The 15495-nt window shown below is 38.3% G+C and overlaps 1 protein-coding gene across 1 annotated transcript in view; it reads left to right on the top strand.

Annotated features, from left to right (window-relative positions):
* Window positions 1-15495, top strand: part of RSPO2 (R-spondin 2) — a 191046-nt gene that overhangs the window by 125366 nt on the left and 50185 nt on the right. The window contains exons 3-4 of the mRNA XM_040262140.1: window positions 5237-5380; window positions 7383-7571. Coding sequence (XP_040118074.1) covers window positions 5237-5380; window positions 7383-7571 — 333 coding nt within the window. The remainder of the gene's footprint in view (window positions 1-5236; window positions 5381-7382; window positions 7572-15495) is intronic.

Here is a 15495-nt window from a genome sequence, read left to right on the forward strand (position 1 = left end):
CAACCACATGGACTGCAGCATGCCAGGCTTCCATATCATCACCAACTCCTAGAGCTAACTCAAATTCATATCCATTGAGTCGATGATGCTATCCAAACATCTCATCCTCTGTTGTCCCCTTCTCCTCCTGCCTTCAATCTTTCCCAGCAACAGAGTCTTTTCAAGTGAGTCAGTTCTTCACATCAGGAGGCCAAAGTATTGGAGTTTTAGCTTCAACATCAGTCCTTCCAATGAGCACTCAGGACTGATCTCCTTTAGGATGGACTGGTTGGATCTCCTTGCAGTCCAAGGGACTCTCAAGAGTCTTCTCCAACACCACAGTTTAAAAGCATCAATTCTTTAGCCCTCAGCTTTGTTTATGGTCCAACTCTCACATCCATACATGACTACTGGAAAAACCATAGCTTTGACTGGATGGACCTTTGTTGGTAAAGTAATGTCTCTGCTTTTTAATATGGTGCCTAGGTTGGTCATAACTTTTCTTCCAAGGAATAAGCATCTTTTAATTTCATGGCTGCAGTCACCATTTGCTGATTTTGGAGCCCCGCAAGTCTGTCACTGTTTCCTATCTATTTGCCATGAAGTGATGGGACCAGATGCCTTGATCTTAGTTTTCTGAATGTTGAGTTTTAAGCCAACTTTTTCACTCTCCTCTTTCACTTTCATCAAGAGGCTGTTTAGTTCTTTGCTTTCTGCCATAAGGGTGGTGTCATCTGCTTATCTGAGGTTATTGATATTTCTCTTGGCAATCTTGATTCCAGCTTGTGCTTCTTCCAGCCCAGCATTTCTCATGATGTACTCTGCATATAAGTTAAATGAGCAGGGTGACAATATACAGCCTTGATGTACTCCTTTCCCGATTTGGAACCATTACAACTTGGCACCATTCAAAAGTGAAAAGTGAAAGTGTTAGTTATTCAGTAATGCCCAGCTCTTTGTTTCCTCATGGACTGCAGCCTGCCAAGCTCCTCTGTCCACGGAATTCTCCAGGCAAGGATACTGGAGTAGGTAACCATTTCTTTCTCCACAGGATTTCCCCTACCCAGGGATCGAACCCAATCTGCTACATTGCAGGAAGATTCTTCAACATCTTAGCCACCAGGGAAGCCTGTAGTTATAGCAAAGGCTGTTATTGGATTCATGCTTAGTCCCTCAGTCATGTCCAACTCTTTGCAACTCATGGACTGTAGCCTGCCAGGCTCCTCTGTCCATGGGATTCTCCAGGCAAGCATACTGGAGTCAGTTGCCATTCCCTTCTCCAGGGGATCTTCTGGACCTACGAACTGAGCCTGTATCTCCCTCATTGCAGGTGGATTCTTTCAGTTCAGTTCTCTCGCTCAGTCGTGTCCAATTCTTTGCGACCCCATGAATCACAGCATGCCAGGCCTTCCTGTCCATCACCAACTCCCGGAGTTCACTCAAACTCACATCCATCGAGTCAGTGATGCCATCCAGCCATCTCATCCTCTGTCGTCCCCTTCTCCTCCTGCCCCCAATCCTTCCTAGCATCAGGGTCTTTTCCAATGAGTCAGCTCTTCTCATGAGGTGGCCAAAGTACTGGAGTTTCAGCTTCAGCATCAGTCCTTCCAATGAACACCCAGGACTGATCTCCTTTAGGATGGACTGGTTGGATCTCCTTGCAGTCCAAGGGACTCTCAAGAGTCTTCTCCAACACCACAGTTCAAAAGCATCAATTCTTTGGTGCTCAGCCTTCTTCACAGTCCAACTCTCACATCCATCCATGACTACTGGAAAAACCATAGCCTTGACTAGACAGACCTTTGTTGGCGAAGTAATATCTCTGCTTTTTAATATGCTAGCTAGGTTGGTCATAACTTTCTTCCAAGGAGTAAGCGTCTTTTAATTTCTTGGCTGCAGTCACCATCTGCAGTGATTTTGGACGCCCCCCCCCCAAAATAAAGTCTGACACTGTTTCCACTGTTTCCCCATCTATTTGCCATGAAGTGATGAGACCAGATGCCATGATCTTCGTTTTCTGAATGTTGAGCTTTAAGCCAACTTTTTCACTCTCCTCTTTCACTTTCATCAAGAGGCTTTTTAGTTCCTCTTCACTTTCTGCCATAAGGGTGGATTCTTTACCACCAATCAAGTCCATTATTTAAATGCTTCAATGAATAAACAGTGTTTAGCTATTTTCCTAATGATTTGGAAAGCACCCCCGAACATGTGAAAACAAAGGATACTGGCAAGAGATGGTCAAATGATGATTTGGAAGGCTAAGGCAGGGATACCATTATCATGTACAAGACCCTTTCCTGATGGTTACTGTCACCTGTGGGTCCCTGTCATATATAGCTTCCCTCGTGGCCCAGATGGTAAAAGCACCTGTCTGCAGTGTAGGAGGCCCAGGTTTGATCCCTGGGTGGGAAAGATCCTCTGGAGAAGGAAATGGCACTCCAGTACTCTTGCCTGGAAAATTCCGTGGATGGAGGAGCCTGGTGGGCTACAGTCCATGGGGACGCAAAGAGTCAGACATGACTGAGCGAGTTCACTTTCACTTTATAAGGGGTATAATTTCATGCTCCCAAATCTGAAAAAAACAATTGGCATAGGATAATATTTTTTTATTCAGTCTTGCCTGGTAAAAAATCAAAAGAATTTCATTTGGAATGTTAATATAGTGGTATTTTCTGTATATTTAAGTAGGTCACAAGTATGTATCGAAAAATCACTTTTGTTTTACTTTTAGTACATAAATATATTACAATTAAAAGATTCATAGCTCAGAAATATAACTTTTAACATTTCAAAATTCCACATTCCCATTCCCAAATTAACTTCTCTAGGCTACTCCATACAGACACACATACACTCATGTCGTGGTTTTATTGCATCGTATTCTCTATACCCTGCACTTGCCTTTTTCATTTAATAATGTGGCTTAGAGCTTATTCTCAGTCATTGCTTATAATTCACCTTGTGCTTTTTCATGGTTTAAGTGTTTTACAATTTGAATGCATCAATATTTTATTGTACTTAAATTTGAGAACAAATAATTAAACTTTCTTTTAGCCAGATTTACACCTGGAAAGGGGGACTTTAGAGAGAATGTGGAATTTCTGGAATACCTATCATTCTATGCACTGGTATTAGGAGCATGGAATGAAATGAGGAAAGGGGCCTACAGGTAACAGTAATGATCAAGAAAGGATCTTGTAAAATTATTTCCAAATGCATACTGTTATAACTCTTTGGCCAGAAGGCTTGTTGGTGCAGACCAGGTTAAAATCAGCTCTTATAGATAACAAGCTGATTTATGAAGTGTACAGTCTTCTCTTTTTAAAAATATAATGCATTGTTCTCTTCACCCTTTAGTTCTCTTTTATACTTTGGAATGTTTATCATTACTTCTTGGAAAATAATACTGCTAACAAGAAAGGCGGCTTGCTTTAAAAAAAAAAAAAGGTAGCAAGAAAGCCAACAATTTGTGGACAGGATGGTCATGTATTTTGACCATGGTTAAGAAGCTACTGACCAGCAATAGGTCACTGTTCTACTAAAATATAGGTTACAGCATTTAAGACTACAGATGAACATTTTATAGGGTGATAAATTGTTCTTCTATGCCCACCATCCTCCCCTAAAAGAGCAATAGTATAATTTGACTATGGACTTTCACCCACACATAGTTGGTTTTCCAATTGTAAATTTGGGTAACATTTTAGAAGTTGAAATAGCTGCTTCAGGGTGGTCATTTAATACATAAAGTCCTGTTTAGATTCAAAATTAAAAGGTGATGAGTTGCCACTGTCTTCTTATAAGTCTAGGAACTGTCATTATTTATATTGTAATTGTTTTAACAGAAACTTTTTTTTAGTGTTTATAGTCCACATTTTGGCTTTGCCTTAATTTTTAAAATTTTGGAATTCAATGATTTCATGTTTTGGTTATACTTTTTACTCAGTTATATCTTTGGTTGCAGAAACTAGATTTGAAAGCTTTTCTGAATCATTAAATCACCAAATACAGTTACTCAGAGGCTTGTTAAATGAGTAAAAGTGTTGCCAGGGAGTTTTCATAGAGCTTTATGTGCTGTTAATTGCCAGCAATTAAATCTGTTACAAGTAATAATGTACTGTAATCTGTTGAAAACCTCACCTTTCAATTAACCAATTCTCAAACCTTTCCTTCCTTCTCCTTGAAGAGTAGTTTAGAGTCTATTTATTTTCACCTATACATGCCAATTACCTCTGGCCCAGATGTTACTGGCATACCAGGGAATCTGATCTTGAGTACAAGTCTAAATTATTGCTTCTCTTTATACCTTGTTGTAATGTGAATGGTTTGATGGAAAAATATATGTTTCTAATCCACTGGTGCAGACCACCAATTATAAGCTAGTCCATTTACATGTGTTATTTCAAATCCTCACAACAGCCTTACAAAGTTAGTGACACCCTTGTTTTATACAGAGGAAATAGAGACTCAGAGAGGCCTGTATAAATAGCTGTTCAAAGTCAAGAACTGGGAAGGTCAGAGCTGGGAGTCAAGGTCAAAACCATACCTGGCAGACGTGAAAGCACTTCTCTTTCATCAACTGTTTCCAACGAAATGCAGTTAATGTGTTATAGAGAATAGATTTAGAAGGAAGTCTGTGTAGGGGCTCTCAGCGCCAACTCAGCCACTACCAACTTCTTGACTTAGTCTCAGGCTTCTTATTTGCAAAACAGGGGTACTACTGCTCACCCTGATGGATTGTCGTGAAGTGGAAATGTATGGCACATTGTGGGTCTTCCAAAAAATGACCTAAAGTCCCCATCCTGGTTGACACTTGCTGATGAAAGCAAATGCATTACAGAATTTTAATTTACTGTCTTGGAACAAAAGAGACTGATTAGATTGTTTCCATTGCATTTTTCATAGTACGTCTTTGGAAGAGCAGAACAGACTACAATCCCAGCAGCAGTGTCATTTGTAGTGGGGATGTTTTTCTTTTTAACCTTCATTTTAATCCCATTTAGAGTTGCAAAAATTTCTGAAGGGTCTCATGCTGCCTAGGGCCCCAGGCTGCAATTTTGTCTCAGCTTATTGATGTGGTGAGCTGTTGGAAGAGGTAGGAGTGATGTAGAAGGAGATGGCATCAGGAAACTAATGAGCTAAACACATATTTCTCTGACCACTAGAATTCCAATTGAGTTAACTGGTGAGTTTATGAAAGTTTTACTTGCAAAACCAGTAAATTGTTTGACTGAAACTTTCTCTTTATTGTTTTTAGGATGCAGAATAGAAAACTGTGATTCTTGCTTTAGCAAAGACTTTTGTACCAAGTGCAAAGTAGGCTTTTATTTGCATAGAGGCCGTTGCTTTGAGGAATGTCCAGATGGTTTTGCACCATTAGATGAAACCATGGAATGTGTGGGTGAGTAGTGTTTCATGTAACTTTCAAATTTCCACTTTTATTTTAACACCTGTTTCTTGGGGGAAAAAATGCATGCTGGATGTATCCATCCTAAAAACAAATCGGTTCTCATGTTATTAATTAGAACCGAAAATTATTGAAGTTCTATGTTACTGAGTTATTTAGTCATTCTGCCATTGGGTAGTATCATAAATTATATTTTGCTACAAAATTTGCTGGTAGAACATTAGGTTAAACTACTGAAATGCTGAGAATAATGTTTTTATGATCTATGTAATATATCTATTTCTTAACTATCTTATTAGTAACTGTTAGAGAAGAACATTTTGTTTAGAAGAAACTGTTTAAGTCTATCATTTTCATTTACGTATTAATTTTGTATCTTCTTGCTTAGCCACACATTTGTATAAAAAAATCAATTAGGAAGAGATTTTTGTGTGTGTGCCACATATACTTTGTTGATGATTGACTGCATGTTGCAAAGTGCATTAAAACAATTTTACTAAATTTAGGTATGTAGAATGCATAATTTAATCTGCACATATATGCTGTTTGTAAATAATATTTAGGAATACATATTTTTACCAGTTTTTGGGGGGGTTGTGTTTAAAAAACCTTTTGGCATTTTTTAATGCCACTGATTAAAATGTAAAGCTCTGTCAGTACCTACATTTTGATAAATGGCTGAATCAAGTGTAATGGCATCTTCACCACCCCCACCCCCAACATGCCTGAATTTTATTTGCCATGTTTTATATCTGATATGGTGTACAACAGAGCAATGTATTATGAATCAGACTTTCCATCTTTTTAAAATGGAGACTTCAGTTGAGAACTTTTTTCCTGCATAAATACCAAAGTAGTCTGTAACTATATTTGAAAGCTTGCAGAGAACACATTTAAATGAGAGAGTTTTGAAGAACTGCGTGCTTATGTTCCTATATACATGTGAATTAATACATGCATATAAGCAACACTCTATTGAGAAATATAGAAAAGTCACCAAAAGAGCACATTCAAAATGTTGGATTTGTTTTTGAGAGGCGAGACCCAAACCAATTACAGAAGTCCAGAGGAAGTTCTTAGGAAACTTTTAAGCATTAACATATTAACAGTAGTCCTAACAATTTAACAGCAGTCCTATGTATTCCCCTGGATAAAAATCTTAAATAGCTTTGAAAAACCTAAGAGTCACCATGACGCCTTATGAGATCTGGATGAAGAAATATTCATTGTGTGTGGATTCTGTGCTTGAGTCCTCTTCTGCTATTACACTAGGGGCTTTTAATGGTAAATTTGATGAGGCTTAACTCTGTATATTTTTGTTCTTTTTATCCCGGGGAGTTGCAGAGTAGCCTACTTTTTCATTATATGAAGTTAAAAAAGGAGAATGCTAAAAGTTTTTACATACCTGGGAAAACATACATTTTCAAATATCTAATATTTGTTTACTTTTTAAACTATAGCATCAATTTAGGGAATAAATACCTACTGTGGTTTTCAGACACCTATTAAAGGAAATGAGATAATCAGAAAATGCAAAAACACTCTGTATCCTTTTCATGAAGTATTAATATTTACTTCTAACTAAAACTAACACACTTGTGAAATTCAGTGGGGGCATGGAGAATTTACCTGTAAAATCTTGTCTCCTCTTCATGGTAAGAAAACACTATATTTTACTGTAGGTTTTAGCTGTTGAATCTTTTAAAGATAATATACTCAGTGTCTTTAGAATGGACCAGTTAGCATCTCATCAAAAAATGAACAAGGACAAAAAGAAAGTAATAGTTCTTAAATTACTTATGTGGCAGTTTTTTACCATTACCTGTAACTCCATAATGCCAAAATTTCCCAAAAGGTGTATATAGGTCTTGTGGGCTGTACAGCTTGATTTTTGGTATCTGAAAGTGAAGGAGTAGAGAAATACTGCTATATAAATTTTGTAACAATGGAGAAATGTATACCAAATTGTTATCTGTGTTTGTTTTTTCTCTATTAGAAGGATGTGAGGTTGGCCACTGGAGTGAATGGGGAACTTGTAGCAGAAATAATCGCACATGTGGATTTAAGTGGGGTCTGGAAACCAGAACACGGCAAATTGTTAAAAAGCCAGCAAAAGACACGATACCATGTCCAACCATTGCTGAATCCAGGAGATGTAAGATGGCCATGAGGCATTGTCCAGGAGGTGAGTTCAGATCATCCCTATTGTGGACTATGTGCTTTCTGGATTTTCCTCCTCCCTAACCACCCTTGCTCCCAATAAAGAATATTTATCCAAGAAGGAAACCTGATAATAACATTGGCAAGAGAGTAAAATTCCACATCGAACTTCCTTAGAGACAAATGCTTAAATTGTGAAGAATATAAAATGACTGTTTAATTTCATGATACCTTGAAAGTAATTTGGAAGACAACTTTACAAATAACTTTTAAAACGAGATTTCTAAAAGTGTGTGTATGTGTGTGTCAGTGTTTTTTTCTTTTTTTTCACTAATGTACCATAAAAGCTAGTTCTTATGAAATCAGGCCTTTGCAGATGTTGCTCTAAGAGAAGCAGCCAACTTTCAGTTGAGAAGAGTTTAGATTAGAAAAGTTTATGGAATCCGTAAAATCATCTGTATCACTACTAGTTGAAGATGACAACTTAAAATAAACTTGCCCAAACACTGGGAGGAATAAACATTGTCTTAATGTTGCCACAATTAGCCGGTTCTCTGTTTTGATAATAATTTGTGGAAAACAGCTACTAGTATGTGTATGTTTATTTGTGTCTTTGTAGTAATTGTGCTGATTTGCAGTAATTATTCTGTAATAACAGGATTAGGCCCACTTACAAATTGGGAGAAGTGTACATAGCTCAGGTGCTGGCTGGAGCCGAGTCAGTATGTTGAAATGCAGTTCTTAGCGCTGATGCTGTGCTTCTGAAAGCATAATCTCTTGTTACTGTTTATTTTATCACTAGCGGATGCCGCATTGCCAAAAATGAAGTTAGGATTTTTCTCGTGCACAAAACAGAAGAGCTAAAAACGAAAGTTGCATGTAGAAAATTGCCCTATGAAACAATCAAAACTTTTGTTTGCCTTCGTTCTTGCTGTTGGGGCATAGCTTTCAGCTTTGTGGCTGTAGCCCAGAGAAGAATATATATCTGCTTAGAATGGATTTATATCCACATTCTGCTGCCTCATAGAGAATGTCTGTGATCCATGGAGGAAGACAAAACTTTTAAGACTTGAAGACTCCAGTCGGCCTTTTGAGAACTATTAGATCCAGATTCAGAAGCTACTATTAGGAAGGCAGCTTTTCCTCTTGAATTAGTTTTGCTTTTCCTTGCTGAGTCTTTGAAACAAAGTTTTTTTGGGTCTGCTTTGCACTAACAAGGATGGTTTTGTTCAGTTAAACTGGGTATTTTTCAGTCAAAATATAAGAAAATATTTTCTTACAAAACTAATAAGCCACTTCTTGGATAGCTGAGAGCATTTAACCTGCAACCTTGTGCCTAAAAACAAACCCGATGTATTCAGGTATTGGGAATAAAGGCTTTCTTTGTTGTATATTGTTTATATAACTACCCCCCACTCCTCTTCCAGCAACATGGTCCCCCAATTGTGGTTTACGTTAATAGCAAAAATTAACCTGAAAATGCTCCTATAACAAACATGCTTATGTGTAACAAGAACCAGCATGCCCCCCTCCCCTCAGAAACTATTTTGACTTAGCCCTGGTCTTGCTGAGAATTTGGTAGATAACAGCTAGATTTTTAACCTATAATGCTTATTGCATTTTTTTTATGCTTCCAAAAGCAGTGTACTGTCTTAAGAGATATAACATGATACTGTCAGCAATTAAAATCATGTCAAAACAAAAGTTTATGTATCATCTGTTAATATTTTCTTTGAAAAGTGAACCAGTGATGAACTCATTTAATTTACATGTAGGTTTTGCCAAATAATATTTATTAGGATAGACATTTGCAGAGATAAGCTATTGCTCTAGTCCCTGTATCAACATATTCAGCTTAATAAATTAAAATTTTAAGTAACCTTTGAAGTTATTAGGTTTATAAGTTATACTGGAATTTGTTTTCTGTTTTATAAAAAAGGAACTAACATAAAATTGATAAAAATGGAAAATGACTCTGCAATAAAATAACTTCTATTTACAAATGTAGGAAATGAAAACTAGAAAATTAATTTTGGAACTTGAGCACCAGTTGATAAAAATTGGCATAACTTTCAGTGGAGTATCCCACCTTGCCTCAGGTGAGAGAGGAAAAGGTTCCTTTCTCCTGTAGGTCACGGTGATTAATGGAAGAATGGAGAAGAAAACCACTTTATCCCATTTTACATCTTGACTTGATTTCAGTGATCTGCTTTGACAAACCATGCAAAAATGTAAGTCGTAATCAGGTTGGGAATACAGGCATTTTTCAGATCTTTTCAACATATGTATGGATTTTCCTCCTGTTGGAGCCAGTCTTAACCTGATTGCACACAAACGCAGCCTTAACCTCCTTCACACTAGAGCACAGGCGCATTAAAATCAGCTGCTTTTCATTACTGGAAGGCATAAGTTAGAGGTCAGCAAAATGGAGTAGTCCTAAGTAAGTATATAAGATATTACACTAAAAACTATTACAAATGAAACAATAAATGGCTGTAAGATTTAAAAACAACAATGTAATACTTTAGCCTTTTTTTCCTTAACTATCAATGCTTATTTGCTCTAAAACAATGGAAGGATATTTGAAAATATCTTAAGTCATGGACTGATATATGACATGAAGTAAGCATCCATTTCCAAACTTTTCTTGATCAGTTATCTTCTCTTTCATTTCTGATGATGTAATCTGTAGAGTTCCTTGCACTTCTCTGACACTCATTCTTTAGGATTCGGGTCTGGTGATCAGACGATCTGGGTCTCTGCACCCTGTCAGCTTATTAATTCTATGATCCTTGGTAAGTCACTTAACCTCTCCTGGCCTCTATTTCCTATTTTAAATTGAGGGTATTGGGGTAGGCAATCTTGAAGATCCAGTCCAGTTCTAAAATCCAGTGATTCTAAGACTAATTGCCAAAAATAACATGAATATATTTTGTGGTTGTCATGTGAAGGGTGAGGAAGAGAATCGTAAGCCCAGGAACATTGTTTTATGACCAAGAACTGAACACTTTTCCAGTAGCTACAACTGTGCATTCGCTCAGCCTTTTCCATCTGGTAGTTCACACTCTTCCTCTCTCCTCCTTCCTTTTCAAAGACTCTCAAAGACTGAGCAAGATTCTTGTAAAATCTTCAAATGACTTATAGTTTAGTTAGTGGGAGATACAGAGAAAGAGAGCAGGAGGAGGGGGGATCATGAAAAGATAATGGGAAAAAGGGAAAGGGTGACAATGAGTTAGAGGGAAAACATTGAACAATGAGTGTAGGAAGCAAGGGATAAAAGAACAGACTACTAAAAATGAAGACTTGGCCCCAGCAGCTGTAACTGTCTTCATTTCTCCCCCTCCCACCCTGAGCTCACTAATAGAATTCATCATGTTGGGACCAAGTTATCCTATTCATATATAACCTGTATCTTTAAATGGAATAAATTTAAAGTCTGAACTATGTTGTATTATTAGGCAATATATTAATAGAAAAATATGAATATGCTGTTATATTTAAGTGACAAATGGAAGAACAAAATCATAGCTGCTCAGCTGCAAAGTTGGGAGACGTTCATGTATGGTGGGGGGAAATTTGGAGGGGACAGTAGTTTTTCACAGGACTGACCAATGCCACCTCAACCTAAAATAGTCTGTCCTATCTGCAAAGTCCCATGACAACTAATTTCAGCTTATTCATCAGGTGTTTATTGAGCAGTGCTGTGTACAAATCATCGGTACACAGTTCTAACAGTGTTTTTCCTAGTGGATATCATGGCATTAGAGAAGTGGATGAATGTTTTATTTCATGTGGAGGTGGGAGTCGTGTGAAGAAAAGCAAAGCAGGATAAGGAGCAAGTGAAAGATTGGATTGGGGGTGTATTATGTCAGGTGTTCAGGGAAATTGAGGGAGTAACATTTGATCACAAATCTGAATGAAGATCTTTTGAAGACCTAAGGGAAATTTTCTTCTTCTTCTTTTTTTTTTTTTTTTAAGCTCTTGACTGAATGGCTATGTTTTTTGAACATCATTGATTCTCCCATTACCTATTAGAGAAGAGCAAGGGACTGAGATCTAGGATTCTTTTCCTGGGCCACAGAGATGTAGCAAGTTATTAATGGTAAAGCCAAGAGTGGGAAGCTCATGTTTACTTGTACTTTTTCCTTGTTCCTTATTATAAAATGCAAAGATAAACCCATAGTTGTCTAACATCAAAGTAGCTGACTTTAAACTATTTCTCCCTCCACCTCAATGCATTATTTTATTTTTGTTTTACTAAATGTTTCTTAAAAACATGACACTCTGCCATCACTATCACCTCCCAACATCTTCCCGCTTGAGATAGCTAGTGAAACATACCTCAAAGGTCATTTTATAAATGAAAAGTGTTGAGTCACTGGCTTTGCCATTCCTACCTTACAGGAGAAGGCCATCTTCTTCCGTAATTTTAGTATCATTGGCCCTCAGTTTGTCTGGGGGGAAGAGTGCGAGTGCAAGATTGTTCTTTCCATCCTTAGTCTTTCAAGGTCGCCTTCCCATTGAGGCTGTCCCCACAGAACCATGCCGAGCACTCTACTCTAACCCTTTGTTCCCTGGCCTGCCCAGGAGCCCTGGATCTGAACCCAACCCCACTTCTAGTAGCTCGGTGCCTGGAATGGCTTCTCTCTTTCTGACACATCTAAGCAATCAGATGGTTAAAGTAATCTAGGTAATGCTTGGACAGATGCACAGATGGCCTTCTGTCTTTTTTGCTCATGGCAGCTTCAGCATACCATACTGCAGCTGTTGGTAACAATATGGAGCAATTCTTTAAGCCCTGCTGCTGCTAAGTCACTTCAGTCATGTCCGACTCTGTACGACCCCAGAGACAGCAGCCCACCAGGCTCCCCCATCCCTGAGATTCTCCAGGCAAGAACACTGGAGTGGGTTGCCATTTCCTTCTCCAATGCATGAAAGTGAAAAGTGAAAGTGAAGTCGCTCAGTCGTGTCTGACCCTCAGCAACCCCATGGACTGCAGCCTTCCAGGCTCCTCCGTCCATGGGATTTTCCAGGCAAGAGTACTGGAGTGGGGTGCCATTGTCTTCTCCAACCTTTAAGCCCTAGGTCATATTTTCTCAGGACTGTGCTAAAATTTAAATATAAAAACTGCTGCTTCTTAGGATTTCAACTTGAAAATAACTCACTCCTCCTCTTATGTGACATTATTTGACCAGCATCTACTTTGTGATTTTAAGTGGCTTTTAACTTTGTTGTTCTTTAGTCACTAAGTGGTGTCTGACTCTTTTGCAACCCCATGGACGGTAGCCCACCAGGCTCCTCTGTCCATTGGATTTCTCAGGCAAGAACACTGGAATGAGTTGCCATTTCCTTCTCCAGGGCATCTTCCCACACCAGGGATCAAACCCACATTTCCTGAATTACAGGCAGATTCTTTACTGCTGAGCCACTGGGGAAGCTCTGGCTTTTAACTTGATAGGATCTAAAAGAAAATACTATTTAGCAAGCTAGAACCAGAATCTCTTGTAAACATCTACTTTTTAAAGGCAATATTAATAAGACCTCTTTAGTTTTTGTTTTCTGTGTATAAACTGACAGCAACATGTGGATTAGGTATTAGATACTATAACTAAAGATGATTGTAGATTGTGATGGATTAAACCAAGAGCAGGAAATAAGCACATTTTCAGTAGATGGGGTCAAGAAAATATGCTCTAGACATATGTTCTTTATTTCTGTACATTTTGTTTACATTTGAGTTGCAATTTATGTGGTCTGTTTTATACATGCCAACCTCAAAAGTAGTTTGGAGGAGAGAGGCTAAGAGAAAAACCTCTTTTCTTTTGAAACTTTCAGAGTTGTCAAGAATGTAGATATTAACATTTTTATATGAAGAAGAGAGCATCTAGAAAATGGGAATTCTTTTTGCCCCTTTGTTTGCTAAGCTAAATTATTTCTTTTAAAATCAGTGATTTGTGTTAGTCACCTTAAGAAAATTGTACTATTTCCTGAGTTATCTGGACACACGGCAGCGAATGGTAATGTTTATTTTGATTATAAGTTGGGGAGGTCACTCATAAGCAGCCACTTCTTAAATGTCAGTGTATGCTTATCATATAAAATTGACATTTAACAAAGATCCACCTGCTTCCCAAACATTTCTCTCAGTAAAGTATCTGTAAGTCCTGCTTCATTTGTATTAACAATGAGCCTTCAGGCTGTGTCTTGGGGTGTATCTCTTCTCGCTGCTGTCCCCACCCCCACACACTATCTTCACAATTTTTAAACTTATTTCTGGAAAAGGGTAGGAGATAACCAATGGTACCTGGTTATCCACCTGGTGGTAGGTGGTGGTGGTGGTTTTTGTTCTTCCTTGTGTGGGCTTTTTTCTGGGTGTGGGGGGCAATGATTTTTTTTTTTTTATCAGATTTTTCAGTTCTCACATTTCAGAAGGTAAGGGTCTGAGGAATGGGGGAGCAGCAAAGTGGGGCCTGGTGTGCTGTGCACGGGAGCTCATGCAAACTCCAGAGAGGGCAAGATGCAGTGCAGCCTTGGACTCGGACACACAAATTCAGGGGCATGACCAGCACCCCTCACGTGGAGTGAGTGAGGGGATTTAAGACAGCCTCTTCTCCCAGCTGCATTTTGAGCCTGTCCTGGGGCCAGGCTTGCTTGCCCGAGGGGTCAGGGAGCGAGTGAGTGAACCCACACCTCTGTGCCATTCTCTGCAGCTTCCCGTCTGGAATCTCTATGAGCCCCATGTAATTAGAGTCTGGAGCAACATGTACTAGTCTCTTTTATGGGCGCTCGTAAAAAGGATTTCTCAACTACATATGCCACTGAAGGTCTATGTGTAACAAGGCAAGGATAGGAACGTTTTGGAGGAGGCTTTCTTTTATGAATTCTACCCAGCAGTAAGCTACTCTGATCTTAATGTACAATATATAAAACAATTTTTACAACACTCTAAAATAAAAACAACTTTAATAGGACACACATGGTGTCAGTGGTAGATTTTCTTTTTTTCCCCTTCTTACAGGAGACTTTTTTTTTTCCCCCTTATGAGATAAGGGAGTCTCAAGTATAAATCCCCTAATGGTTTCTTGGAACAACTTATTTTCCTCAGCAGACACCTCTCTGGGCTCTTTAAATGGTGTTGATAAAAAGAGCACAGGCGGGTCGCTTGGTGAGATTTCCTGTAAACGTTCCAGCTACTGGATTGACCTCCAGTTGGACTCATGGATCTCCTCCAGGATTAGGACGCAGAAAGAAAACATTTTCATGGAAATGATGACAGAGTTCTACTCAAATCCCAGCGTGGTTCATGTTGTCATCGTACAGAAGTGGTTAAGACGACAAAATTACTTTGTGCTGCAGAGGGGGGCAAAGTTCAGGTGGCAAACTTGATTCCAGTTTAAACTCAAAATGTTAAGGGCAGTAGATTCTGCTTTACAGTTGACTTGTTTGTGTAATATCTGGACCTAATATGCTGTGTAGCAGGCTTATTTTCTTGTTTTTAAGGACTTTGGAAATGAGTAAAATTATTTGAACTGGTGTAAGTACAGAGACGTTAATAATTTGGTGTCATACCCTGCAGCCTGCCTGTTACTCAAAGGATTTAATGATAACTTAATGTAAAAAGTATTTGATAACATGCTAAAACAAGACAAATTTTTAAAGATCAGAACTAGGAAAAACTTAGAATAAGAGCTCAGGACTGACAAGGAGAATGGGCCATATGAATACGTGTTGGTTGAAATAACTGGGCCAAAAATTTGACATTGGATTTCCTACCAGGTAGTGGGAAAACATGGCTATGATTCTATCTTAATTAAAAATAAATGGTTACTTATAGTGTCAATTTAATAACAGCTTTTGGAGAGAAAATCACCACACGTACACACATGTATATACATACAGCACATATATACCCAAACATATACACAAACACATGAATATATACACATGCC

The sequence above is a fragment of the Oryx dammah genome, unplaced genomic scaffold, assembly GCF_014754425.2.
Source record: "Oryx dammah isolate SB20612 unplaced genomic scaffold, SCBI_Odam_1.1 HiC_scaffold_19, whole genome shotgun sequence".
In the NCBI taxonomy this organism is placed as follows: domain Eukaryota; kingdom Metazoa; phylum Chordata; class Mammalia; order Artiodactyla; family Bovidae; genus Oryx; species Oryx dammah.